This window comes from Centropristis striata, chromosome 17 (genome assembly GCF_030273125.1).
Source record: "Centropristis striata isolate RG_2023a ecotype Rhode Island chromosome 17, C.striata_1.0, whole genome shotgun sequence".
In the NCBI taxonomy this organism is placed as follows: Eukaryota; Metazoa; Chordata; class Actinopteri; order Perciformes; family Serranidae; genus Centropristis; species Centropristis striata.
In genome coordinates this window covers 29,493,867-29,521,267 of record NC_081533.1, presented here as the reverse complement: position 1 = coordinate 29,521,267, position 27,401 = coordinate 29,493,867, and the positions used below count along the sequence as shown (strand labels likewise).

General features: G+C 39.2%; 1 protein-coding gene across 1 annotated transcript in view; it reads left to right on the top strand.

Moving 5' to 3' along the window:
• Positions 1-27,401, top strand: part of adam19a (ADAM metallopeptidase domain 19a) — a 266,100-nt gene that overhangs the window by 24,404 nt on the left and 214,295 nt on the right. The window contains exon 2 of the mRNA XM_059354555.1: positions 8,798-8,877. Coding sequence (XP_059210538.1) covers positions 8,798-8,877 — 80 coding nt within the window. The remainder of the gene's footprint in view (positions 1-8,797; positions 8,878-27,401) is intronic.

Sequence of the window (27,401 nt, the reverse complement as noted above, 5' to 3'; positions counted from 1 at the left end):
CCAACAATCTATTGTAACTTCTCTACAGGTCATTTTTGATGTTCTTCTTTCTGCTCCTGCAATTATGCACTTTGCTCATGGGAACTGAAATGAAATCACATTGATATGGAAATAAATAGACGTCATATGTTGGGGTTTATTCTTAGCTGTCTTTCCAAAGTGGTAGAAGCCATTTAAAATCATCTGATATAACTTCATAAATGTAAAGTAGCATACTTAAAGTGTGCCTTATAATGAAGACAGACCCCGCTGTGCTAATATCTTTAATTACAGGTTTGAATGTGCATCAGTTCATTATATTTTATTCATGATCCTTGATGGATATACATTTGTGGCACAGCAGGGACAAATTACTTGATGCAGAGGAAGAAAGCTTTTTTAGATTCTGTTGTTCAGTGTACAAAGATGCAGAGAAAACTAGGGCAGAGAGGGTGATGTTATGCCACTAGTAGAGAAAAAATAGAAAAATATTTGTCATAAACTATCACTGTACAATGATATGGCCCTGCTGATGAACTGGATGGAGTAACTGGAACCCACACCTCTCTGGGGGGAGAACTGGGGGCCTGTGCCTGGCTGTTTTTGTTACTATCTTAACCCTTGGCCAATTCAGGCCAGTCACCAGCCTGAAATGTTGTACATTGTCTGGTATCATTCACATTTGGACAGGTACGGGGACTCGGATTTTGGTACTGGTACCCAATAGTACCTTTGTTCGGTACTTTACGCTCTTTGTTATAACAAAAATATAATTTCAGTTGTAAAATAAGTCCAGACTTTTTTCTATGTTTAAGACATTTTGTCATTTACCTAAGACAATCTACACACCACACAAAAAGGGTGTTTCCACTACAGCCTAATACCTGGAATGAGGCGGGTCTCACTTGCTGAAACGCCCCATAATTTGAATATGAGCCATCCGGAGCGTTCCTTTGACCAGACTTTTTTCGGCCCTGCTGAAAAAAGCCTGGTTGCTGATTGGATAGAACGCTAAGCAGAATGTGACGTAGTACTCCACGCCACAACAACACGTGCCATTTGTAAAAGCCGCCGAAGCAACTTAGCGACTTTGTTGCTATATTTAGCGACTTTTCTCTTTGGATGACAAATCCATCGACTTTTTCTGGTGTTATTGGAGACTCATTCATACTCTTCTTAACAAGGCACGGGGGCCGGTGGCTCATTAAGAAGAGTAAGAACAAGTCGAACGAGCAGCACAGTCCTCCTGCAGCAGTCTCTCCCAGCTGCAGAGCTGGAGGGGATGTTAATCCCTTAGCGTCCAGTCTGCAAATTGCTAACAGCCTAACAGTCAGCTCTGTAGCAGTACAGTGTGTATGTCCTGCTGCTGCAGGAGGTGTTCACTTAACAATCTCTGTTTGTTTACAACAAGCACCGGACACTCTGTACACAGTTAGCGATGCCGGTTAATTCACGATCACGATGTTTATGATCAGTGGAGATGCTGTGCATAATTAGCCATGCTGCTTTGTTTATGGTCAGCTGCTTACGTTGTACACAGTAAGCGACGGCGGCCACAGTTGCGTCTCCTGCAATAAATCCGTCGCATATGTGATCACGGTCGAAACTGTCACTAAGCGATTACGCGATAATTGAAAACCATACGTCACCTCCGGAGTCTTGTAAATCTCTCTGGGGGCCTTTTTATAATGGAGACACACAGAGTGAGCTGACATTTGAGAGGGTGTAGCCTGAGAATTTTCCCAGTGGACACTCTACCCCCTAAAGGAAACACAGCTAAAATAAAAGTCCTCCCTCTCCCATCCAGAACCCTGCCTGTCAGTCCATCACCAGGGCATAGTGTAGTGTATAGGAAGGCAGCCGTGTGTCTCAGAGGAGGTGTACTTTATATTGCTGCAAGCATTGTCTGTTTGAAGTTTTGAAAACAGACTTTAGGCTCACTATTGCCCTGACTCACTGTCTCTAAACATCATACTGCTGTGTCAGCCACATCTGTTAGCCGTCAAGAGGGTGGGAGAGGGGTTATATGGGACTTAGAAGCAAAAGACAGGTGTTCTCGTCCTGGGATTGGAAGTTTTTTTTCAAGCTAACCCTGTTTTTTATACCTAAACTTAAGCTAGCGGTTTTGGTGTTTAACCTTAACCAAAATGCTTAACGTATTTAAAGGGTTTAAACCTCAGTCGTGGCATGTTAACAACATGCTGGGGTCGTCACATGTTTGCAGCATGTTTAAAGCAACGACAAAACAATGACGACTTGTTGCAGTGGGTACAACGTTTCTAAATGTTCTGCAGTGATTGGTCAGATGTGTGGTGGTGACAAAGCAGGCAGGGGTTAAACTTCTCTTCCCAGCTCTCAAGCTCACATGGTAGAGTGCTCTCCTTGGACATAATACTGAACCCCAAATAGCTCCTGACAGCTGTAATTTAAGATGAAAAAGACGTTCGAGGAGCTCATTGATCCATAATGATGATGGAGGAATACTTTTTAGCTTTCTTAACCATTCAGTTTAAGTTCAGAATGGGTGTAACATTGGTGGGGCGGCTGTGGTTCGATCCCAGACCATGGCAGCCTACATGTCGAAGTGTCCTTGAGCAAGATACTGAACCCCAAATGGCTGGGTTCATCGGTGTGTGAATGAATTCCCAATGGTGGTAGGTGGCACCAGTGCCCTGGTAGCCTCAGCCACCAGTATGAATGTGTGTGTGAATGTGCGCAGTTTATAGTGAAAGTGCTTTGGATAACAGTGCTAAGATTTTACAATTTACCATTTATTAATCAGTGGCACACTTTCTTTAATGACTCCCTAAAATCCTTTGTGGATTACATCACATAGTACAATTTTTCAGAGCCCTCCGGTTTAGTCAATGTTGACTTTAAACTGGCTTCAGAGTTAGCTTCACAATAAATGTGGATTTTAAATCCAGCAAAATGGGCTGCTGTTCTTTCAGGAACTGTGAGAGGCTGAGCTTCACCTCTTAACCCTTTTCCATCCTGAGATTTTCACTTTATGGAGCTACCAACTTGTAGGAGAGCAAAAAACTCTGTGTATGGAGTATAACACCTTCTTAAACATAAATTGATTTTCCTTGGACCCAGGGGCAGCCGTTTTAGAAGACATGCTGAACTCCCTCTCTCAAACTTTGTCCAACTCATCATTCTTCTTGTGCCTCAGAGTGGTTGTAGAGGTCAGAACGCTGTGAAACTTTGAAGCTACTCGGCACTCTGCAGCCTCCGCCTTTCTGCACAAGCTGACGTAAAACTACCCAGCAATACAAACAGAGCTGTAATAGGAGACATGACGGAGAGGAGCGGTGAGGAACAAGACATGAAAGGAAGCATTTAAAAGATCATTTACCATAGAGAGCTCTATCTCTGTCTCAGACTGTGAACGGATGCCCCGAGGATGGCGTTTGAGCAGGCGGATAAGACGGTGTATCCAATGAGCTCTCTGCTTAACTGGGGAATGAGGTTTAGGTTCTTGGTTAGAGGAGCAGCCCTCTCATCCTTTTTTCCATCCATCCATCCATCCATCCATCCATCCATCCATCCATCCCATCTTTCCATCCATCCATCCTTCCATCATCCATCCATCCATCACATCTTCCCATCCATCCATCCATCCATCCATCCATCCCATCTTTCTGTCCATCCATCCATCCATCCATCCCATCTTTCTGTCCATCCATCCATCCATCCATCCCATCTTTCCATCCATCCATCCCATCTTTCCATCCATCCATCCATCCATCCATCCATCCATCCATCCATCCATCCATCGCCACTTTATTCTTTCCCTCCAGAATGGGGGAGATCGGCTTACCCAGCACACATGTACCACCTGACAGACACACTCACACACACTGTCACAGAAAGTGATTTTATAATTGAAAAGCTTCACAAGAGACTCTGGAAGTGTTGCAGCCAGGAGTAGTGAAGCAAAGAACAGCAGTGATTTGTTGACTCAGAGGTTGGGTTTTGCATCTGCCTGGTGTTTATTAAGCGCCCCAAAGCCTCGTTGAGCTGCAGTCCATCATTCAGCGGGATACAGCTTGATGGAGAGCCTCATCCCCTCCAACCTCTAATGCCTCTGCTGAAGCTATTAGCCATCCTTAATGTTTTCTGCAAAGGGGATGCCATAATGACAGACTCCAGACCAATGTGTCATTTGTTGATTTTGGCAGGGAATGAATACTCAATACAGATGTCCATGTTTTGTGGGCCACATTGTTGAAACAACTAAAAATTCCTGACCCTTTTGAGAATAAGAGCTAAATTGAGATTTGAAATGTTCTGAAGCCCAGAAAGCTTGGTAAATATGGCAAAGGCTCCAAGATCCTAGTTAGGAATGAGATTGATATTATCAGGTAAGATCTACTGTCCTTTCACTACAGATGAAAACCAATGTTGTGCAACAACCACTGGAAGAATTTAAGGGGGGTGCCCCTAAATGTATGTTTTTGCTCCTTCAAAAGTAAGCTAAAAACAATATATTCTCAGTGTAATTTTTGTTTGATGTGTTTTCTGTCTTTTGCTACATTGTGTTTGGCAATTTTGGATAAAGTTAAACAAAAATGTCCTGCATTTTTGTGTTCGTTAGTTTGCATATGTTTTTACTAATACATTTTATAAGTTGTCACTACTTCATAATTTGAGTATAATGAATGATAAATGAAACTGAATGCAATTGGGGGGGGGGAAATCCTGTACAAACAATTCGTCTTTTAGTTTATTCAACTTAAATAGTTTTGTCCCATTGAATTCTACTTCTACAAATTAAGTTTCTCTAGGTTTAAGGGCAATCACAATCAATTCATATGGGTTAACGGTGCACCGTGTGTAAAGCTGGTAATGGTTGCATTTGCAGTTTTCTTTCTGGGATTTCTGTGTGCACAAAATACTGCATACTTAAAATGGAGCTGCAACACAAAACTGTGGACGTTTGTATTGCAGTTTCTTTGTCAAAACCGATATAGCCCTTATGTTGACCCATCAAGGTTGATGATAGTCCTGCTCTGTGCCATAACCTTTGGTCTGTGTGATTGCCTCATGATTTGGAGATGCAGTGGAAATACAAATGAGCACAACATGCCACACCAACGTGTACAATGCCATGCCAGAGGGGGAAAAAATTGAGATCAACATCTCAAGCAACCGCAGACATCCAGTTCTTTCCATTCCACTCTGCTCAACTCATTATTTTGCCTCCCCTTTTCTGAAATCCTCAAATGTCACAGAAATGTTTCCCAATCCCTGTCTGTAGCAATTCCAGGCCAAGTGCTGCTGGCATTTTATGGATTTCTTTTAGTGTTATTAGTGATTAATTGTGACCTTTGCTTGGGGGTAAAGCATTTGATCTTTCCCAACCTGAAGAAAAAGGCTATCAGCATTTGATTTCAAAGTCAAATTCACCTTGGGTTGCTTTTTTGATATCGAGCACACCCTACAGCAGATTTTATGGCTTAATACTTTCCCTTTGTGGAGGTGTTATTTAGCTATGCAGACTGCACAATTCACGAAGCACACTTGACAATGAGAGAGCTTAATGGATTACTGTACCAACAGAGAAAGCGACAAGTGCCTTTCAGAGCGCTGTGGGAATGCAATGCTTTTTAGGAGCATATGTGACAAGAACATGGCAGAGGCCTGTGGTGATATGCGAGGTGCCCTTGCTGGGCACAAATGATAAAGCAGTATGATGGGCTTTCTCAGTGGGCTCGTGGACCAGTTAGATTGTGGCTTAAAGAGTAAATGGCTAAGAGAGCAGACTTGCTCAGTAGGGAGTTGGGTTTTTGTGTTCTTAGATTTGGAACCATTGACTCTCAGTCAGTGCGTTTACATGCACAGTTTTATCGAGCTATGCTTAAAAATCGATCTTGGAGACTTCTGTCCTTGTCCCTTCTGTCCTGTTAACATGCAACTGAGAAAATCTAATAACTGACGGGAACGTGTCCTCCTCCTCAACACTGGGTGGCGATATGCGTAGTTTCAGCAGGTTAATAGCAGTCGCTACTGACCGGCTAATGTGACCGGCTAATGCAACTGGCTACTGCAAGCGGCTAATGTGACCGGCTAATGCAACTGGCCACTGCAAGCGGCTAATGTGACCGGCTAATGCGACTGACCACTGCATGCAGCTAATGTGACCGGCTAATGCGACTGGCCACTGCAAGCGGCTAATGCGACTGGCTACTGCAAGTGGCTAATGTGACCGGCTAATGCAACTGGCTACTGCAAGCGGCTAATGTGACCGGCTAATGCGACTGACCACTGCAAGCGGCTAATGTGACCTGCTAATGCGACTGGCTACTGCAAGCGGCTAATGTGACCGGCTATTGACTGGTTACTGTGACCGGCTTTTTTGGATGTTTTTGTTCCAGGGTCATATGCCAGCCTCCTAATCGGAGTTGGAGAACTCCGACATTAGTCGGACTAACGCGCTTGCACATCAGTTGTCCGGTTATAGTCAGATTAAGGCAATAGTTTGTTTTTTTAAGTGTCATGATAACGTTCTGAGTGCCAGCGAAATGAAGACATACTGTATTTTACCAATACTATATTTCTGTGTTAATACATAATAACTAAAAAGCTGCATTCTATGTAACTCTGTAAGCATAATATACGCCTTGTATAGTATGGCTTTCTGTTAGGCCTTGTTTCTCATAAAACTGTATTTCTGGGGATGTAGGCCATATTTAGGTCAAGCGTTCCACTATTTAACAGAAGAGAGTATAAATAGATGGTAGTGAATAGTTTCCGGGCCAGTCTGGGCCTATTTTAATGGATTGTATCAGCTACAATAAATCCAAATCTGATCCGTTCAAGAATGTACTATGTTTTGTCACCTCAGCCAGCTATCTCAGAAGTCTCATATTGGCCTTGGCTTTTAAAGCCTTGCTATTATTAATTTGGAAAACATTGCATGGGAGATCATTAAAAAACTTGTCTTATTGTCGTCTTTTGTGCTTGTGTGTGTGCTGTGTGTTCTTGTGTGTGTGTTGAGGTCTTTATAAGTCCATTACACTGTTTTTGCACCTTCTTCTGTCTTCCAGATGTTATCAGCCAAATGCTAGTGGAGTTGAAATGAAAGTCCTAAAACCTCTGTGTCTGTTCTGTCCATTACTATTCTGCTAAAATAAAATGGTAATGTTCCAATGCTATCTGTGATAGAACGTGTAGCTGGCCTGGGTCGACGTGTATGAATCACTCTCTTTTAAATTCAACGTTCTGAGAAGTGTTTTTGTCAATTTGAGGTGGGCTCATGATTCATCTGAACTAATCTCGTCATCCTGTTGAGATCCTAGCTCAGTGAAAATTGGAGCCATTATTCCACAGAACTGCACCGGTGCATTGACTCAAGTCAAGCCAGTAAGGCACGCTAAATTAGAAACCAAGAAAAAAAAACGTTTCCCATTCATTGTGGCATATTTCTCTCCAGTTGTTAATGATCTAGTATGAAGACAGGCTGTTGGTGATGTTGCTTTGCGTAGGCATGAGAGGCATGAGAAAACGGTGGTGAAAATTTGACATGAATTTAGATGTTTTTCTGCAGTCATAGCACCCGAGCTATTCACACAGAAGTGACTATCAGCAGGGGCCAGATGTATAAAGTGTGCACACAAAGAGCTTAAATTAATTTGAATTTAAACAGACTTTAACCCATTGAAGCCAGGAAAGTGGATACGTCGTTTTGTAGTATTTGTATAAGCTCTCAAATACTTTTTGAATTTCATTTCTATCTGCTACAGAGGCTGAAAAATCTATTATTTAGTAGAATTATTGTTGAATTGTTGAATTTCCAGAAAAACTTCAGGTTTTAGGGGGTTATTTTAAAATCGGCCAGAGGTTTTACAGGCGTTTCAGGCCTCAATGGGTTAAGCATTCTTCACACCACACACAACAACTTTTTTGACATCATACTCAATTGTGAATTTCATACATTCGTACATTACATTTAGGGCAAAAATGTTCTCCGGGGGAGCATGCTCCCAGACACCCTGTCTTTGTTTGGGTCCCCCATCATAGTCTCAGAAAATCCTGACAGACAAGAGAATGCCCAGCAGTATGTTCAGGGTAATGAAAGGAGGAGAGATGTTTTTGGGTCCTTCATTGAGTCAGTTTCAAGTCAGGAAATTTGTTTGGCTGCACTGGGAATTTCATGTACAAACTTGTTTTTATTTATGTAATATGTTGGTTGTTTTTTACACTACAGTTCATTTTAAAAACATGTAAATAAAACATACTTGGTTAAGGCACGGAGTGGAAAAATAACTCATTGAGTTAACAGGGTCAGTGACAATAAATTGAACCTGCTGCTGATTTCACTGCTCTATCAAACCTCAAACCATGTCCAAAATCAAATGCCTTAAAGAGAACAGTTATTTATCGTGCTATCAGTTATTGGAATAATTGCCCACTGAATATACGTGAACTGAATAGTAAAGTATCTTTTAATTATTACTTGAGAATGCACAATTTAAATTTGTGAGTAGTGAATTAACATATTTACTGTATGAAAGTGAGAATTAATGTAATAGATATGAATGTAATAACTTATTCGGAATGATTTCTGATGACGTATATAATAATGTCTACAATGTTTAATTGTTAAGTGATTTTTGTTTTGTCTTGTGGACCCCAGGAAGACTAGCTCGTCCCACTTTTGGTGACGGCTAATGGGGATCTTTTTAACAATAAACAATAAACAATTGCTTCTTAAGTGTTTACCATGTGCATTGATCTTCCTCTTATGTAATGTAACAGTTTATGTATAAGGTCCTGCATCCTGTTAATGTCCCGCCTGCTCTGTGTCCTGCAGGCCTGCATGGTGGAAGGACAGTGACGGCGCAGTGGCTCGCTCAAAGCCGAAGCAAAAGGGAGGCCGGAACCCTGATAAAGGTCAGATATCTAATCAACCTTTCTCTGATCTTTGTTTCACTGAGACTGGTCCTTGCTTTCCCACATTGAAAACAACTGAAGACTAAAATTGCCTTGCCTTTGGCCATTGGTTTAACTGTTTATGATTACACCGATATATCTGGCTGCTAACAAGAGTAAAAGGCAAAAGTCTGCTTGTGGCCCCAAGAGTCAGCAGTGCTTATTACATCTAACAAGATTTAAGTGTTGTATAAAGCCAGCACCACAGTGTTTAGTCCTGTTGTTAGAGCCTCACCAGTGTTGAGATCTAAAATGTAGAGTTGTAAAAAATGCCATGGGGGCATGAAAAACAAAAAGGCTTTATTGATACTCTGAGGTGTGTCTGAACGTGTGCTTGCATACTAAAACAAATGTCTAATTACACCTTCTCTCCAAACTTGCATTGGCTTGGTAGCTTACATATTTAATCATAACAGACAGCAGCTGAAGAATTTCTTAAAAAGTTCACCTCAGTCACAGACTGGTTTCATGGATGAATGAAGGACTCCTGTTCTTGTGGTTCTAGTGTTTCCCCTAGAATTTTTTTCTGCAGGAGTGCTGCTGTTTCCGTGGCCATGAGCAGTGTTGCCAACACCTCAGTAAGGAAAGTAGCTATTGGCTGTCCTAAAAGTCGCTAGAAGTCGCTAAATGATGTCATCACCTAATTTGCATAATTTACCATGTGCATGTACTTGTAATGGACGCTGTAGGAGAGAGGAATAACGTTGTGGGAAAGACAAAAAGTGAGTAAAAAAGCACCCTAAATATGTTTAGAACTGCACGTGCACTGTTACAATTTCAACCCTCCTCCTTAATCCGGCCTCGGGACCGGCTAAAGTGACCCAAAAGAGACACTGACTGTAAACCAGCCAGCGGCGACTTCGCGCATGCGTGATTTGCAGACTGGAAGCTAAGGGGTAAACATCCCCTCTGGCTCTGTGACCGCAGCTGGGAAAGACTGCTGCGGGAGGACTGTGCCACTTCGACTCATTTTATGTGTTTTTTTGTCATGTTTTGCTTTTATTTATGTGTTTTTTGTGGGTTTTTTTTGTGTTTTTTCCTCTTAATGAGCAGGGGAGGCGCCGACTCATTAAGAGGAGTAAGAACGAGTCTCCAGTAACACCAGAAAAAGTCACTAGATTTGCCACTAGTCGTTTTTAAAAAAAATAGTCGCTAGTGGCTCTGAAAAATAGTTAAATCTAGCAACAAAGTCGGCAACACTGCCGCTCACTGCGCTAAGGAGCTACGCTGTTAAGTTGATGTCACGTTACCTGTGCTACTCGCTATATAGACCGTGTATAAGCCTGAACGTTACCTTTTACGTTGATGTCCTAAGAGGGTCTGACAGGATTTGGTGCGCTTGTTGATGACTCAAAACAAGCCGAAACTAACGTGTGTTGTTGTGCTCACAGAGTGCGAGTAGAAATCATTAGTGGCGCAGTGATATTGTTGATCATGTGAAATTTCAGCAGTGGCGCACCGCTGAATGTAGGGGAAACACTGGCTTCTGTACTTGTATCCTCAGGGGATGCTTGACGCAGTGGTGTGATTATTGATATGGAGGCTTTTTACTGACCTACAGACCACCTCATCATCCTCAACCTTCTCACTGGTCCACGTGCAGTTGCGGGTGTACTGTACATGCACATGCACACACAGGTGGGGGGACAAGCATATTAAGGACTATGTGCCCTTTAGAAAAAGGAGGAAAGGAGTTTCTCAGCAGTGTTGCACCAGCAGTCAGAAGAACAGACTGTTTTAACTCAGCACAGCATATTCCGAAAAGATTAACAACAGGACATTTACAACAGAAGGCTCAGTTTGTGAAACTGTCTTTTAAAAGGTTCTATATAAGGTGGAGTTAGAATAGGATGGTGTAACTGATTCCGCATAGAATTGTAGTGCATTCCTGAACTGTGTTTACTTGGTATCACTGGTGCTTCCGAATTTAGATTTTTTTAATTTTTTACCTTGATTTGGGCTTACAGGGATTGATGATCATCCCTTGTTGTTGTTTGGTGTAGATGCAGCTCGGTAGATTCAGTGGGCGCGCAAGTGTGTAGAGTGTGCGCTCAAGTTTCGGAAGAGGAAAAAGAGGTGGGGGGTCAGGGGAATTGATTGACTGACGGGTTGACAGAAATTTTGCTGAGCAACGGCAACATGACGCAAAATATTTTCATATTATGAAAAGTTTAAAAATTCCTTCAGTACTTTGTACTTTGTACTAATTGGCGAACAAAGCGAAAAAAAATTGGTCGCATCCAACATTTATTTCCAGTTGCACAAATGCTCCCAATATATATTTTAGAGGTGCACAGATTAAATGTCCGGTGCATATGCAACCAAAATGGTCACAATTTTGACATGGACAAACCATGCGATGAAGAGACTGCTAATACACACTGGCATAAAAGTCTGGCTGATTTATAGTTGAGCTCTGACGTTCATAAATGAGTTGAATGAAATATTCACATTTACCAAATAAACGTGAATTTATTTGAATAAACATGACCGTTATAATTTGGTTGCTGCATTGACCAGAGAAGCTCTATTTTCATGCAGCTAGTCTATCAGTGGCATCAGCCACAGAGAACCTCTCTGTAGGGCTGGGCGATATGGACCAAAAGTCATATCCCAATATATTTAAGCTGAATATGGATATAAGTTATATATTCCGTTATTATTATTGCAAAGTGAAAGCAAATGTTCACTCAAAGTCAAATATGACATGTCATACTAGTAGTTTTATTGAAATCGTTTATTTAAGTGAACATAAATACTGTATAACAACACGGGTACCTTTTTTTAAACATTTTTTTAAATCAAAGCTCCATAAAATGCACATTTAAATAGAAAAATGTCTTAAGCCTGTGAAATAAAATAGGCCAATCTTTTTCTGAAATAAGTATATTTATATCGGAAAAGAATAACGAGCATTACAAATTAAATAAATATGACAAACCCTAATAAGGGCAGTATTTATATATATTAAAAAAAAAAAGAAAAAAATGAACTATATCAATGTATGCAATATGGTCTAATTCCATATCACATTTAAAATATATCGATATATATCGATATATATCTTTTATATCGATTTATCGCCCAGCCCTACTAAATATATCCAGATATGACTTTTGGTCCATATCGCCCAGCCCTAAGTCAGAGTGAACCAGTTACACTCCCCTCTCCTTTAAACAATGTCCAGAGACCTCTCTAAAATGACTTAATTGTGAAATTTGTAGCAAATGTGCAAATGAGTAACTGTGGTTGGGAACTTGTTATGTCAGTCTTATCTGTTATTGTTGAGATGGAAGTGAATTGGCGTGTCCAGCTATGCATGGAAACATGGCTCGGTGCCTTGCTGTACAGATGTCCCTGCTTGGCCTGATGGTTGTCTTGGCAAGAGAGGAAAAAATTGGGGTGGGTGTGAAGGGGGCGAGAGAAAAAGAGAGACTGTAGCCAAAGCTTGAGGCATGACGCCCTCAAAGCAGTCGTCAGTCTTATCGAGGGCCTCTGTTCAACAAGAAAACAAGAAACTGAATCAATTCAGATAGCAGGACCTGGCTTTACTTCTAAATTAATAATAATGACTGGGCCAATGACATGGCTGACAAAATAGTCACTCAAAATACATTCTAAGCTGATGCAATATTGAGCAATAGTAATTAAGATTAATTATCTTACAGATTAATATTCCCCACACAAATCAAGTTGAGAGTGAAATCCTTCAATGTAAAACAGTAGCTTTAATTTAACTAAGGAGCCATACTTTTGTTTATGCTGTCTTTTTTTTTTTTTCATTTTCTTGTTCATGTTTTTATTTGAAGAAACGAGTATTGATCACAGATATTCAACATACATCATTTTTCTTATTTTCTATGTTTATGCTGTCTTAAGTCAAGGACATTGCCATAATAAAATATTTTTGTAATTAGCATACACTCCAGAAAAAGAGGTAGGTGGAGGTGGGGGTGTTGGGGGGGAAAAGAAAAGAAAAAGGCCAAATTTTGATTTTAATGAGGTATCTAATCAAAGAACAACAGAATGAGAATTTTAGTTTGAACTTGAACTGAAACAATTTATTATCCAAATAGTTTCTAATGGTTTTTATCTGAATCAACTAATGGTAACAACACACTATAAAACTTTCAAAGTCGTCGGCTTGCTGTAAGCAACTGTTTGTATGATAAAAGGGAATCTTGAACAGTACATTTAAATCGGCCGAATCCTTGACAAGTCTGTCTTTAAGCTTTGTTTAATCAACAAAACACACTGAGGAAGTGATACAGGAGAAGACGTAAGACCAAGAGTTTGTTTTCCTTTGATCAGGGGCTTTTGCTGGTGATCATAAAAATCTGTGGGCGATTAAAAAATCATGGTCAAAATCCTGTAGCAGAGAAATTGTTTGAAGTCTAAACCAAAGTCTTCATTGAAAATGCAGCTTCCAGGTTCATCTGTTACCTGCTGTACCTGCTGTAGTTGCATGCAGTTTTCACAATGCAATAGATGATTATAAAGCATATGATATCGAGTTTAAAATCTTTGTTATAGTCAGTTACAAATATGGTTTAACCCTAAAAAAGAAAAAGAAATTCTAATAAAAGGTTTCTCAGTGGTTTACAGTAGTATCAGATGTACTTAACAATATACTGAAAGTTTACCAATTTTTTGACTCCAAGAAATGTCCCATTTTTAAAACAGTGGCCGCCAGGTCTTTAAAATGACCATTACTCCTTTTAGTCAGGAGGCTGAGCTAAATAAACGGACACGCCAGATAAAAGCATCACATTTTTTTTCCACATGCTTTCCATCACAATAAGTTTAAATTTTTGATGGGAGCCACTTCATCAACATTGTGGATCCGAAATGGCAGCCATATAAAGTCTATGAGAACCAGTGTATCTTCCAAGGTCAATCTTGGTGTCAAAATCTACATTTTCAGGGTCAATGAATCATTTAAAGCTATTGAGAATATCACTAGATGATTATTGGATCAAATAGATATGTTCATTTTGGCCATGTATTTATGTAATCCCAACTCATTAATATAGGTCATATATGGTACATATATTCTGAAAAATTAATAACATGCATAAATTAAATTAAACTTTGTTAGCTTCACTTGTATTATTTATTACACTTACAACCACAAAGATCTGTGCAGTTCCAGTGAGTCTTCCTGCATGAGTACCTTGCACTACAGACACTTTACAGTTTCCCTTTAGTAATTACAGATTTCTCCTTTCTCATATGGCTTTGCCTGGTGTTGGTTGCTTCCTGCCCATCTTGAAAATAACACCTTTCTAGTGGTCAGATTTTGGTAAAATTTTAGTATGTTATTAAGGACCTTTTGTTAAAATTTTTACAGGATTAGGTGTGTTTTTTTCCATATATGCACCAGCCCATTAGCCTGGGTATACCCATACTGCCTTGCACGCTCGATTTCATTTCGAACCTGCAGCCAATCTGGAAACTAAGGCCATTTCTTAGCCCTGTTTTAGGCAAGACGATGACGATGACGATGCCAGAATATGCTGCAGAAAAATGTTGCAGAAGCAGAATTGAGCATTTTAGTCTCAAAGTAGAGATGGGCTAGTCTGGCTATGTAAACATCAATTTCTGTCGCTCTACATACGTCATCTGGTATAACTGATACGATTGGCTAAGAGCTACCTATGGACGCTTTTGATAGACATTCGTATCGCCCAATAAACGGCTCTGGAGGATCATAAATCATGCTTTCTCTACAGAAAAATTATTTGCTGGTGTCCAGACTATCATCATTTGTGATATAGATATTTCTGTTTGAAAGTAGTGGTCCGTGTAAAGCCTCTCTGCTTGTCTGACAGTTAGTTTTGTGATGCACATCCACTGTGGCCCTTGAACTGTCATTGAAGTGAGCCGGAATGAAAACTAATAAAGTAAGACCCCAGTCACTCTTTAAGTTAATGAATTATTATTTGGTGTGCAGCCAAGTGTTTGAAAATACAAGTTGTACAATTGCTTGTCTGACACAGGAAGGACAGGGAAATGTCTAGAACTATGGGTTGAAGCTCAAACCTGAAAGCTTTGAACTATGGCAGCACGTTAGGCCGTTGTCAGTTCATCCTCGTCCTCCTGTTGATGATTCACTGACAAGCTCACCATATAATTGACTGTGATTACAAGAGGCATTTGGCTGCCTCTTCTGCATCTTAATGCTTATGATGATAGCAAAATGTAGGCCCGCTGAGAAACATAACCCATGTATGATCAGCATACTGGAATCCTGGTGCTAATAGGTACGCTAACGAGTAGATATAATGCTGGACTGGCATTAGAAGAGGGTCAGCATCAGTACAGGAGAAAAGCAATGAGAAAGCTGTGTAGAACAAGATGTTCCAGATCGTTTACTTTTGTCTGTTGTTGCAAGTAGGGGTGGGTGATCTGGCCCCTAAAAGAATATCATGATGTTTCAGGGTATTTTTGCAATAACGATATTCTTGACGATATTAATATTACTGAAAAATGTATAGAAAATTTGATTTTTTACAAATATTTTTATATGTTTCTGATCTAGAACGAGTTCTTTGCCTTTCCCTAGCCAAGGAACCGGCTCTCGGCCAGGAAAACTGGTTCCAGAGCGGCACCAAATATTTTATTTTTTTAACTGCAATGTGATCGATACAGGGCAATACGGCTATTTTTAACGGGCTAGCGTTAGTGGGCTAGCATTAGCTTGCAACAAAGGCTAACATTAACATTAACGTTATCGCCGTCCATAGCAATCAAGAAGAGCAGAACAAATGTGTTGTACATGTCGTGTTTGGATGCCAATGTAGGCTCGCAAAGCCAGAAGCAACATTTGTAAAGAGACAATAATGTCTGCCAACAGTGGCGGTGCTACACAGGGGCCTCCAGGGGCCACTGCCCCTGTGAAGAAGCCCTTGGCCCCTGCTGTGGCCCCTATGTCAATTTAATAATAAAATGATCAATTTATAACGATGAACGACTGAACAATTCTTACCTAATTTTTGTTCAAACAATATCTCATTGTACACAAAAGAAACCCAGAATGTGAACATTGTATAATAGTTTAATTGTGCAATAAAAGCCTGTGTATATTTTAAAAAAATTTGATAATTCTCACTGTGCTGCACTTTCAAAATAAAAAAAAAGGAATTGTGCACAAAAATGAGAAATAATTGTTATTGTTAGTAAGTCTCATTGTTTCAATCAATGTTTTTGAATCTTCCAAATATACTTAAATGAGATTTTTAAATACGCTTAAATAAAGGTTTTGAATGCTTAAATATCATCTTTGCCGTTTTTTAATGTGCCCCTCTGATTAAACACGGGCCCCTCCTTGGCCCCCACAGTAAAACTGGTCTAGAACCGCCACTGTCTGCCAATGTTGTGATTACACATGCAGAGAGCGGAGACATAAACATATGTATACAGAGACATAATGACGTGGCTCTCTAGCCTGTGGAAAAGGTTCTGAGAAAGTTCACGAGTTGTGCACCAACACTAGAATTATAGGTTTGTGTTGGTTGAAAAGGGGTAAAAGAGACTGATTCAGCTCCAGGGGGAGAAGGACTGCTAATGGAGGTCATTTTTGCTTGTTGCCATGTCCCTGTACAACCAGTTCCCTCTGTGTCATGACAGGAAGTTCAGGGAATCTGTGAAATCTGGTGACTCACACTTCCTAGTAACAGACTAAAGACCAATATAAAGTCCCAGGGTGACTTTATATTGGTCTTTAGTCTATTACTCATAAACCGCTCATCCTCTTTTAAACTGTCTGAAGCAAAACTGCACAATAATCTTACAGTATTGTTGCATTTAAATGTACTTGCATTATGTCCACCACACACATGTACGGGTATGTACGGTAACATCCTCTCTGCTGTGTCACGCTGCCTCTTGGATTTGTCTTTAGATTTCTGTTTCTTTTGTGTCTGGCCTGTAATTGTTGCTTTTCAAGGAGACTTTGACAGATGGGGGATTAAACCCCAGTCCACCAGTTGGAGGTTGATCTTTTTTATTACATGTCCGGGAAGAAAATCATGAAAGGTGTGACAGAGTAATTAAACCTCTGAAATCCAGGAGATTTTGGTTGAAATTTGTCAACTTCCTCTGCAATTACTTCTGTCTCTGTTCAGCATCTTTCAGTCTATCTTTACATCACATGCATGGCTCCTTTTTCTCCACACAAACTTGGCTATCAGTCTGATTTTTCATTTTATTTTAATAAACAACAAACAAAAGACACAGGTGTCTTTGGAAAGGTACCCTTTTTAAAAAACCATTTATACACATAAAAACAGCAGAAAAAATAATAAATAATAAAACTACAAAACAGTATATTTGCATGTAAATTAAAAATGGTAATAGTTTTCATTGTAGAAAGAAAATTCACATTTTAAAAGTGGTCTAGAAACATAAATGGCACACTGTGAAATCTACTATGATTGAACTTTAACTGGCTTTCTCAGCTTGTATACATATCATATATAAATAAAGTTATTACTGTAAATAAAACATTTGTATTTTCAATAAATAGATGGACTCCAGAGGGTTAAGTTGACATCTGTTAGGGTCGTATTCATCCTCTTTCTTACTTTAACCTTCTTTAGTTTTTTCTACAGCTGCTCAGTGTCAGAGGTTTCATCTATTTACATTTGTTGTTGTAGCTTTATACTCTCTCATGTCCTTCAGTTATTGGTCAGAGCTCAAGACCTGCCGTGGCCTCCATCCTCCTCCAGACTCATTTTTATGTCTCCCAGTCTACTCAGAGCTCAGTGGTTTCTTTCCTGCTACCCCGCATCTCCACTCTCTGTCTCCCTACTGATTAGATTATCTGGAGATGGCAATGACATTCACCCTGGCAAGATTAGAGAGTGCACACATGGATCCACGTGGTGCAGACTCTGTGTGGAGGGAGTGAGGGCTCTACAGTAGGTTTAGCATGCTCATCACACAGTCACACTGATGATACCCTGCAAAAAAGCCAACTTGTATTTTTTGGCCTAAAACAGTGATTTAAGTTGGTAAAACTTGGAAATATAAATTATTGACATTTAGGGCAATAATGTAAGTTAGCACAACCAAGGAAGCCAGTTGTCTGCTCAAAAACAAGTTGGTGAGTTGTTGTTACTTATGTCTTTAAGTTGGGGTTCACAACAAGGGACAATAGTTCTGATAACTCTTATTTCTTTGTTGTGAAATGCGGGAAAGCGGTGAAATTCGGTCATTAGTGAAAGCTAGCGGCTAACTGATGCTAGCGGCTAACTGATGCTAGCGGCCAACTGATGCTAGCGGCGCTGCTTGTTACAGCTACAAGAGTAGCCAATAGCGTATCAATGCTAACTCAAAATTGTGGTCGCAACATTAGCTGACATTTCATAGCGGCGTTACAATCGTGCCCATTCAGCACATTGCAGAAGTTAGCAGAAGTAAGCATTAAAAGTTATTACAATGTAAAATTATAAGTTAGTAAAATTTACAGTTGAGTTGACAAAAATCTGAATTCAGAGTTGAGCAAACTCAAAAACAAAACTTAAAATATTTAGTTTATTTAATTGTCCAACTTAAAAAATTTTTATCAAAGTTTGTTGCCTTGAAATTTTGAGTTCACCCAACTTTTCTTTTTTTTTACAGTGTAGGATTCACCAGATGGGTGATTCTCATGAACATGGTACAGCTCATAGCAAAAATCCAAGAGCATTGAATACATATTTTCTTTCAGCCTTTATAACATGTACAATCTAAAGTCACTGTTTAATATGAATTTATAATCTATTTTTAAATTTTAAGGCATTTTCTGAAATTTTTAGAGACACTGTGAGCAAAATTCATTACCGTAACACATATTTAAATAAAGAAAACAACGAAAAAAATGTTTTCTTTGGTAAGCACTTAAATATGATCAAGGGTAGCTGGTGTCACCAAAATGTATGCTCATATTTTAGTGCAAACAATTCTATCATTACCGTAACATTTAACCATTTTTTCTCATCAATTTTCATTCAGATTTTGTTCTTTATACATTGTTAAAAACCATTATGTTTGATCATATTCTGTTAAATTATACATTTTTAAACAAATGTATATTTATTTTTAGCAAGTTTAGTAATTATTCATTGTATATAAAGTGTGGGCAAAACCATTAATTTTTTATCTGGATTCATTACCGTAATGAATTTGTGAATCAAAAATATGTTTAAAAATATAGAAAATATTATTTGAACACAAAACAATGAATTGTGCCTTATTATGGCTATATTGTTCATTCATATAAAAGTGAAATATATTTAGTTTAATAAAATATCTCCTTATAATCTTCACAGATATAACTTATATAACTAGACTGGCTTCATGAGAATCACCCACATATGGTTTTAGAAAGCTGCCCATTAATCAGTTGAAGTGAAAGACTTCCATCAGACTTAGTGTTAGTATTGATCAGTTCATGGATGTAATACGTCACCAATCAATTAGCATTATTTTCATTGAATTTCCCTGGCGTGTATCCAGGCCTATGCTGATAACACACACTGACAAACTGAATGTTTGCAAACAGTCAGTCAGCCAACCGCTAAGGCTCCAACATGCCAGGTCTTTCTGTGAATCGTTCCATAAAACACAAGTGAATGCATATTATTGATAGATTTCACATAACTGCCTTCAGATATAAATTCCGCCAATTTTTTCAGTCTGGCTTGGCATTTCTCCACTTGAAGCATTTGGACGGGGGTTTCAAGGCACTTTGAGCTGTCGAATGAAGGTCGATGGATTTTTATGTGTTCAGAGCAAAAGGCATTCTGAGACTCAAGGCCTTAAAGAGCAAAGTGTCAAGAGAGTTTCTGTGTGCATATTTCTGCATGTTTAATATTTGTTTTTAGCAAAAATGTATTTGACACTTTGTGCATTTTAAACCTACTAGTGCAGTGCCCGTTGGAAGTATGTATAAGCAACATTAAAGTCATCCCTGAATTACATAGTAATGCAACATAAGAAGACAATAAAGCTAAATCACCACTTAGCATGCTAATTGCGAATAACAGAATTTGCACATTACATGCAGACCACTACAACGTCTGCAACTCCATAAAACACTTACTTTTCATAAGGTACGCACGCCATCCAGCACATACACATTGAACATTGATATTCGCTGGAAACTATTTGAATATTATTGGAAAATCGAACCTTGTAGCACACTTTAAAGCTCTGAAAGATAGGTAGGCTAAATAGACTTACAGATGAGATGAGTCAGGGTGGAAATCCAGAGTGAATTGTGTTACTGACCAGGTGTAGGCCTATCACACAATGGGGCGGAGCTCCCTTAAAAGGGGCGGAGCTTCACTAAAAGGCGCCCGATTGGAAACAGTGTAATGCAGCAACACGTCCTACGTAAATTTGAGAAATGAATTCAAAAATTTTCAAAATTGAAGATGCACACCTTCTTGCCACATATGAAATCTTAGGTCAGTCTGACTAACGGTCAGCGAGATATGCCCTAGACACACACACACACACACACACACACACACACACACACACAGACGCTTCTTGCTTTTATAGATAGATTGAATCTGTATGTTTTGCCTACAGCTCAGCACAGTGCACTTTGCCGCTTAGCCAAATGGGTTTTTGCGTCATGCAGAAATTCTCGTCATTAAGACATTCCATTTCAATCTGTGTTAAGTGAAGCTATTGATTATATAATCTGTCTCACCACATACATACAGAAAGCCATGTAAATGTATGGAATGAGTTGAGATAGGTTCAGGAGTGTGAGGAGTGATGTAGTCAGCACGCATTCAGTTTGCATGTTTTTGAAATGGTAATGGTTAAGCAAATAAGTTGGGGTTAATTTTCTTCATTATTATAAGGTCGGCTATTTTGGCACCATTTTTTTTATTTTTTATATTTTTATTGCAAAAACACAAAACACACAGAACTGCTCAGACATGACAGAAAAGAGGAGTAAAAATACAGAGCATACAAACACAACAAGGCTAGAAGGTGCTTGTTAGAAAGTGAGCACTTAGAACAAAGTTATGAAAACTGCTGATTTGGGAAATCAGCAGTTTTCAGCAAAGAAATCAGCAGCCACGAAGCAAGGAGGATGACAGTGCAGGCCCAATATGCTGCAAGTAAGGGTTCCAGACCCTATAGAAAGCATCTATTTTGGAGTGAAGCATACATGTGATGTATTCACTAGGGATGCAGTCCATAACGATGTTGTGCAATTATTTTTTTGGTGGAGCAACATTCTTGATCCAGATGAGTAAAATGTTCTTTCCAGCAGCAAAAGTTAGTATATTGAAAAGTCTCCTGTGTTTACTGTCAGTGATCTGATCATCTGGGAGACCAATTATCAGGAACATAGGGTCCATCCATATTGAAACACCAAAGATAGAAATTCAATTCAATTCAACTTTATTTATAGAGCGCATTTCATGCACAAGGCAGACTCAATGTGCTTCACAATGGATATACATAATTACAGTTAAAAAACAAAACAAAACAAAAGAAAAGAAAAACAAAGAAACAATTTTTAAAAAATCAATTACAAATTATTTGAAGAGTGCAGGTACACTGCAAGAAAGCCAACTTGTATTTTTTGGCCTAAAAAAGTGATTTAACTTGGTAAAACTTAAATTATTGACATTTAGGGCAATAATGTGAGTTAGCACAACAAAGGAAGCCAGTTGTCTGCTCAAAAAAATGTTTGTGAGTTGTTGTTACTTATATCTTTAAGTTGTGGTTCACAACAAGGGACAATAGCTCTGCTAACTCTTATTTCTTTGTTGTGAAATGCGGGAAAACGGTGAAATTTGGTCATTAGCGAAGCTAGCGGCTAACTGATGCTAGCGGCGCTGCTTGTTACAGCTACAAGAGTATCCATTAGCGTATCAGTGCTAACTCAAAATTGTGGTCGCAATATTAGCTGACAAGTCAGAATTCAGAGTTAAGCAAACTCAAAAACAAAACTTAAAATGTTTAAGTGATGTGTTGATATTTCTTGGTGCCAGTGAGAATACGCGCAGCTGCATTTTGAATTAGTTGTAACCTGCATTTTGAATCAGTTGTAACCTGCATTTTGAATCAGTTGTAACCTGCATTTTGAATCAGTTGTAACCTGCATTTTGAATCAGTTGTAACCTGCATTTTGAATCAGTTGTAACCCACATTTTGAATTAGTTGTATCCTTTGAATAACCTTTGAAATAGCAGTCAGTTCATTCACAATACTAAACCAGTACATTTGTAACTTCACGCATGACCAGAGGCAGTAAAAGTAATCTCCAGTCTCAGAATTGCATTTCCAGCAAAGTGGGGAATTATTAGCATCCATTTTGTTCTTGACAACAGGTGTTATATTTTTGCGATGTACAATTCTGAACTGTATGGATTTGGTGCGATTACACTCAGAGATTTTCATGGCCTGAGACCAGACTTTCCCGCCAGTCAGCATCATCTATAGCAGTGTCAAGATCTTTCTCCCAAGCTTGCTTGGTGGTTTGTGGTTTGGGGTTTGAGGCGAATTAAAGTTTAGGGCTCTGTAAAAAACAGTTACACATTTCTTACTAATCTGTAGAGACAGGGCCTTCTTCACTATTTTGGCACTTTTAACATTTGGTCAAGGTTTGGGGAAGCTTGTCATTATAAATTGTTCCTGTAAAACTGAAATCATGGACATGAAATCTGTTCTGGTTGAGAGATGTGTTTTTGCTCTGTATGTACATAGTTAGATATTTCCATTCAGTCATCACTTTGCCTTTCTCCTTTTTTATGACCAAATAAGTGTGGAATACTTTTAAGTGATTTTGCGTGGAAGCATCTACATGACTCATTGTTATGGCATTCACCCTTTTATCATGGATATGGAATCTAGAATGAGCTTTTCTGATCACTGGGGAACTACAGAACTGTGCATGTGTTGTTACTGGGAACATCATTCATTAATCAGTGAGGTAAACAATGCAATGGGTTGTACTGATTGTGGTGTGTTGCTTTAGATAATGGTGACACAATAAAATGCAATCCCCCAAATCCAATTTGAGGATTTTTTTTGTGTTTGTTCATGTAATTAGATGTCAAAACATTGACATCAAATCTTGAGCAATTTAAAATACTTTCTTACATCTCTGGTAAGTTACCACAGTGGCCTTTGTTTCATCCTCCATTATAACAACTGGCAGGTAAACAGCAGAACTACACCATTCACACTACCAAGAAATCTGACATGAATATGTGCTCACCATATGAGTTGGGATTGAGTTACAGCATACAGGCAAAGCAGGCTAAACTATGGCTGGATGGATTGGAATGAATGACTTGATAATATTGGTCTGATTGCTTTTCTTTACTCAAAGTATTGAATAAAACCGGAATTCATTTGTTAATTATGGGTGTGACGAGATCTTGCGAGATTAAACTTGACGATATTTCTCGTCGCGTTAAAAATCAGTCTCACGAGATTTGTGAGTTATCCAAACTTCTATTTGTGACCTGTGGGAGCAGTAAAATGAAAAGAAGAAGAGGAGGAGAAGGAGGGGAAGCAGCAATCAGCCAGAATGAAGTTGCAGGGGCCGGCGGCTCGTTAAGAAGAGTAAGAACGAATCGAAGCGGCACAGTCCTCCTGCAGCAGTCTCTCCCAGCTGCGGAGCCGGAGTCTGCAATAGGCTAACAGTTAGCTCTGCAGCAGTACAGTGTGTATGTGCTGCTGCTGCAGGAGGTGTTCACTTAGCGATCTCTGTTTGTTTACAACAAGCACCGGACACTCTGTGCACAGTTAGCAATGCCGGTTAATTCACGATCGCTATGTTTATGATAATTAGCCATGCTGCTTTGTTTTGATCAGCTGCTGATGTTGTGCAGTTATTGATGGCGGCCATAGTTGCGTCTCCCGTCTTTAACGCGTATGTGATCACGGTCGAAACTGTCGCTAAACGATTACGAGACGATAGAAAACCATACATCACCTCCGAGGGTCTCATTAATCCCTCTGGGGGATTTTATTTTTTTATTTATCTTATTTTAACATTTATAAATTTTAGTTTTAGTTTCAATTTGTGGAAGTTTATTAAAAGCTCATGCTTACATCATGCATGTAAAGAGTTATAATAAAACATTTCAAAATGCATGTGCAACTCTGTTCAATAAAAGTCTGTTGGTCCAGTCATATATTTTGTCATTGTAGTTTTCTTAAAATCTCGTCTCGTCTCGTTCTCGTGAACCCAATATCGCGTCTCGTCTTGTGAGCTGAGAGTTTCGTCACACCCCTATTGTTAATCAAAGCATTTTGTGAAGTAGTGGGGCGGATTAGCTCAATATTTTACAACAATCGTTCACTTTGTGATAAAAGCATGAAATTTGGTAGATGTGTTGGTGAATATGTTTCGAACAAATCTGGATATTGGGCCACCTCAAAAGCGCCCCCTAGTGGCCGTGGCAGGCATTTGTTATACGAATAAATCAATGATGAATAAAAACGGCCCTTTTAATAATACCAACTGGTGATGAATTGTATATTGTTGGAAAGCCTGATTAGTCACCTTTACAACGAGGTACAGCTTGTAAGGATTGTGCATTCATGGAATGAGCAACGGGGCTAAACGTGTGGGTAGCACACCCCAAAAATGTGCATCCCCTGTGTAGTGGGGCAGATTAGCTGAACAATCGTTCATTTTGTGATAAAAGCATCAAATTTGGTACACTCAATGCTGAATACTTGTTTAATGAATCTGGATATTGGGCCATCCCAAAAAAAATTCTGATGGCTGTGGCGGCCATTTTTAAAAATGGCCATTTAAAAGCGGCCATTTTTAAAAATGGCCGCCGGTGGTTACTGGCGAGGAATGCTTTGCCTACCCTACAGCTGCTGTTTCATGTTTTCAGCACCACAAATATAATTTAGAGACATGTTGAAGTGACAAAAGCTTTATTACAGTCTAATAGAAAAGAACATTAACTTTGTATAACATTTTATTAGGTCTTGATATTCCCATTCACAGGCTACGGCCTCCTCTTTAGCTTGTACTCTTCTGTTGCTCCTTAAAAAGAAAAAATAATTTTCAATATTGTATGACCTGCAACAATAAAAACAAAACACATTTAGACAGAGAAAAAAATCATACATTTTAAAAATTCTACTAGGGTTACTTGTAGCAGGTTACTCTTTCTGGCAAAATCCTTGTACTGAGGTGTGTGACTTAGTCAGGCGGCTTAGCCAAATAAAGGGGACACGCCGGACAAGAGCACCACATTTTTTCCACATACTCTCTATCATTATAGGTTTCAATTTTTAGTAGGAGCCACTTCATCAAGATTGCGGTGATGGCAGCCATGTAAAGTCTATGAGAAATGCTATATCTTCCAAGCCACTAAGAAGGTCAATCTTGGTGTCAAAATATACATTTTCTGGGTCCAGGAATCATTTAAAGCTATTGAGAATATCACTAGATAATTATTTGATCAAATAGATATGTTCATTTTCACTCAGACTGGGCAACTCGCTTCAAGTGCTGCAGCAGGGTATCCTGAGTTGAAACTGTTTGGAATCAATGTTCACGGGAGAGTGTGGATTAGCTGCCATGTACACTGCTCAAAAAAATCAAGGGTACGCTTTCATCTCATGTCAGATCTTGATCAACAAATTATTTACAGTGAGTCATCCAGTGATATTCTCAATAGCTTTAAATGATTCTTTGACCCAGAAAATGTATATTTTGACACCAAGATTGACCTTCTAAGTGGCTTGGAAGATATATTGGTTCTGTAGACTTATGGCTTATGGCTTATATGGCTGCCGTCTCCTATCTGCAATCTTGATGAAGTGGCTCCTACCAAAAGCTGAAACCTTTGGTGATAGAGAGAATGTGGAAAAATTTGGTGCTTTTGTCCGGCGTGTCCCCTTTCTTCTCAAATCTGGTCCTAAACCGCCTGACTAACTGTGATGGAGTTATAAAATACATTTTAAAAAAAGAAAAAAAGAACCACATGGGCAAAGGAGACATTACATATAGTGTGTGTGTGTGTGTGCAGAGAGGGATGTCCACATTCCACAGGACATAATTTAACAGTGTCTCATTAAGCTTTCACACCCAACAGCCACTGATACATGTTCCAAGCTAACTAGCTAGCTTAAGTACCTATTTTTGCTATCTTGCTAATTTACTTTTCCGCCAAGGCCCATGATGATTGTTTTTCTCTTAAGCCTTTATGATGTTCATAGCATATTTTATTCATAATTATAACAGGTGAAATAAAATATTTAGACATACCTTGATGGACAGTCCACTGCACTGCTTGTCCCAGGAAGCAAATGCTAGCTAGCTCATTTGCTAGCTAGCTCGATGGCTAGCCCGATTGTGGTGGGGCAGGAAAAATAACTGAAAGAGTGTCTAACTGGATTTTTGTTAATTTAATATGTGTATTTACATTTTTTAATTTACATTTGTATATTTAGTTTACATTTTTTAAATATTTTAAGAAATAATTTAAATATTTTTTGTAATTTTAACGAAGAAAATGACTGCTATTGCCACTAGGGGGCGAATTTGCGATGGCCTAATATGCAGATTTGTTTGAAACATATCCACCAACACATCCACCAAATTGTGTGCTTCTATCACAAAATAAACAATTCTTGTGATTTATTGAGCTAATCCGCCCCACAGGGGATGCACATTTTTGGGGGGTGCTACCCACACGTTTAGCCCCGTTGCTCATTCCATGAATGCACGATCCTTACAAGCTGTACCTCGTTGTAAAGGTGACTAATCAGGCTTTCCAACAATATACAATTCATCACCAGTTGGTATTATTAAAAGGGTAGTTTTTATTCATCATTGATTTATTTGTATAACAAATGTCTGCCACGGCCACTAGGGGGCGCTTTTGAGGTGGCCCAATATCCAGATTTGTTTGAAACATATTCACCAACACATCTACCAAATTTCATGCTTTTATCACAAAGTGAACGATTGTTCAGCTAATCCGCCCCACTAAAGAGGAAGATCAAACACATTATTTTGCTATTGGCATGCATACAGTACTACTCTACAAAATCAGCAGAAGTCAAAGTGTTTGCCTTCCAACCTTTTCTTTTCTTCGTAAAACAAAGAAACAGAGCTGTCTCAGCTGTGGTGCTTTGTAAACTGGTGTCACAAAGACTCAGTGGTGGTAGGCTGGAGGGAAGAAGCAGAGGTCAGCCATCCCACAGCTCCTGGGCCTCTGGCCTGACCTGACTGTCAGACACTACTGCCTCAGGCACTGCTCCACCATGTTAGTAAGGTGGAGCAGAGACAAGAGAAAGGGAGTTTATGGGAGGTTATGCTCCAGTGTAATTTAAAAAAAACAAACCTTTTTGGTGGTCAGTGGTTTTTGATCCAAAGATATCCTGCTCTTCATCATCATTCTTTCCATCAAACCTCCATTGTCAAGTCTGCGTTCAAGCTACAAAGAAAAGTTGGGTGAACTCAAAATTTCAAGGCAACAAACTTCGAT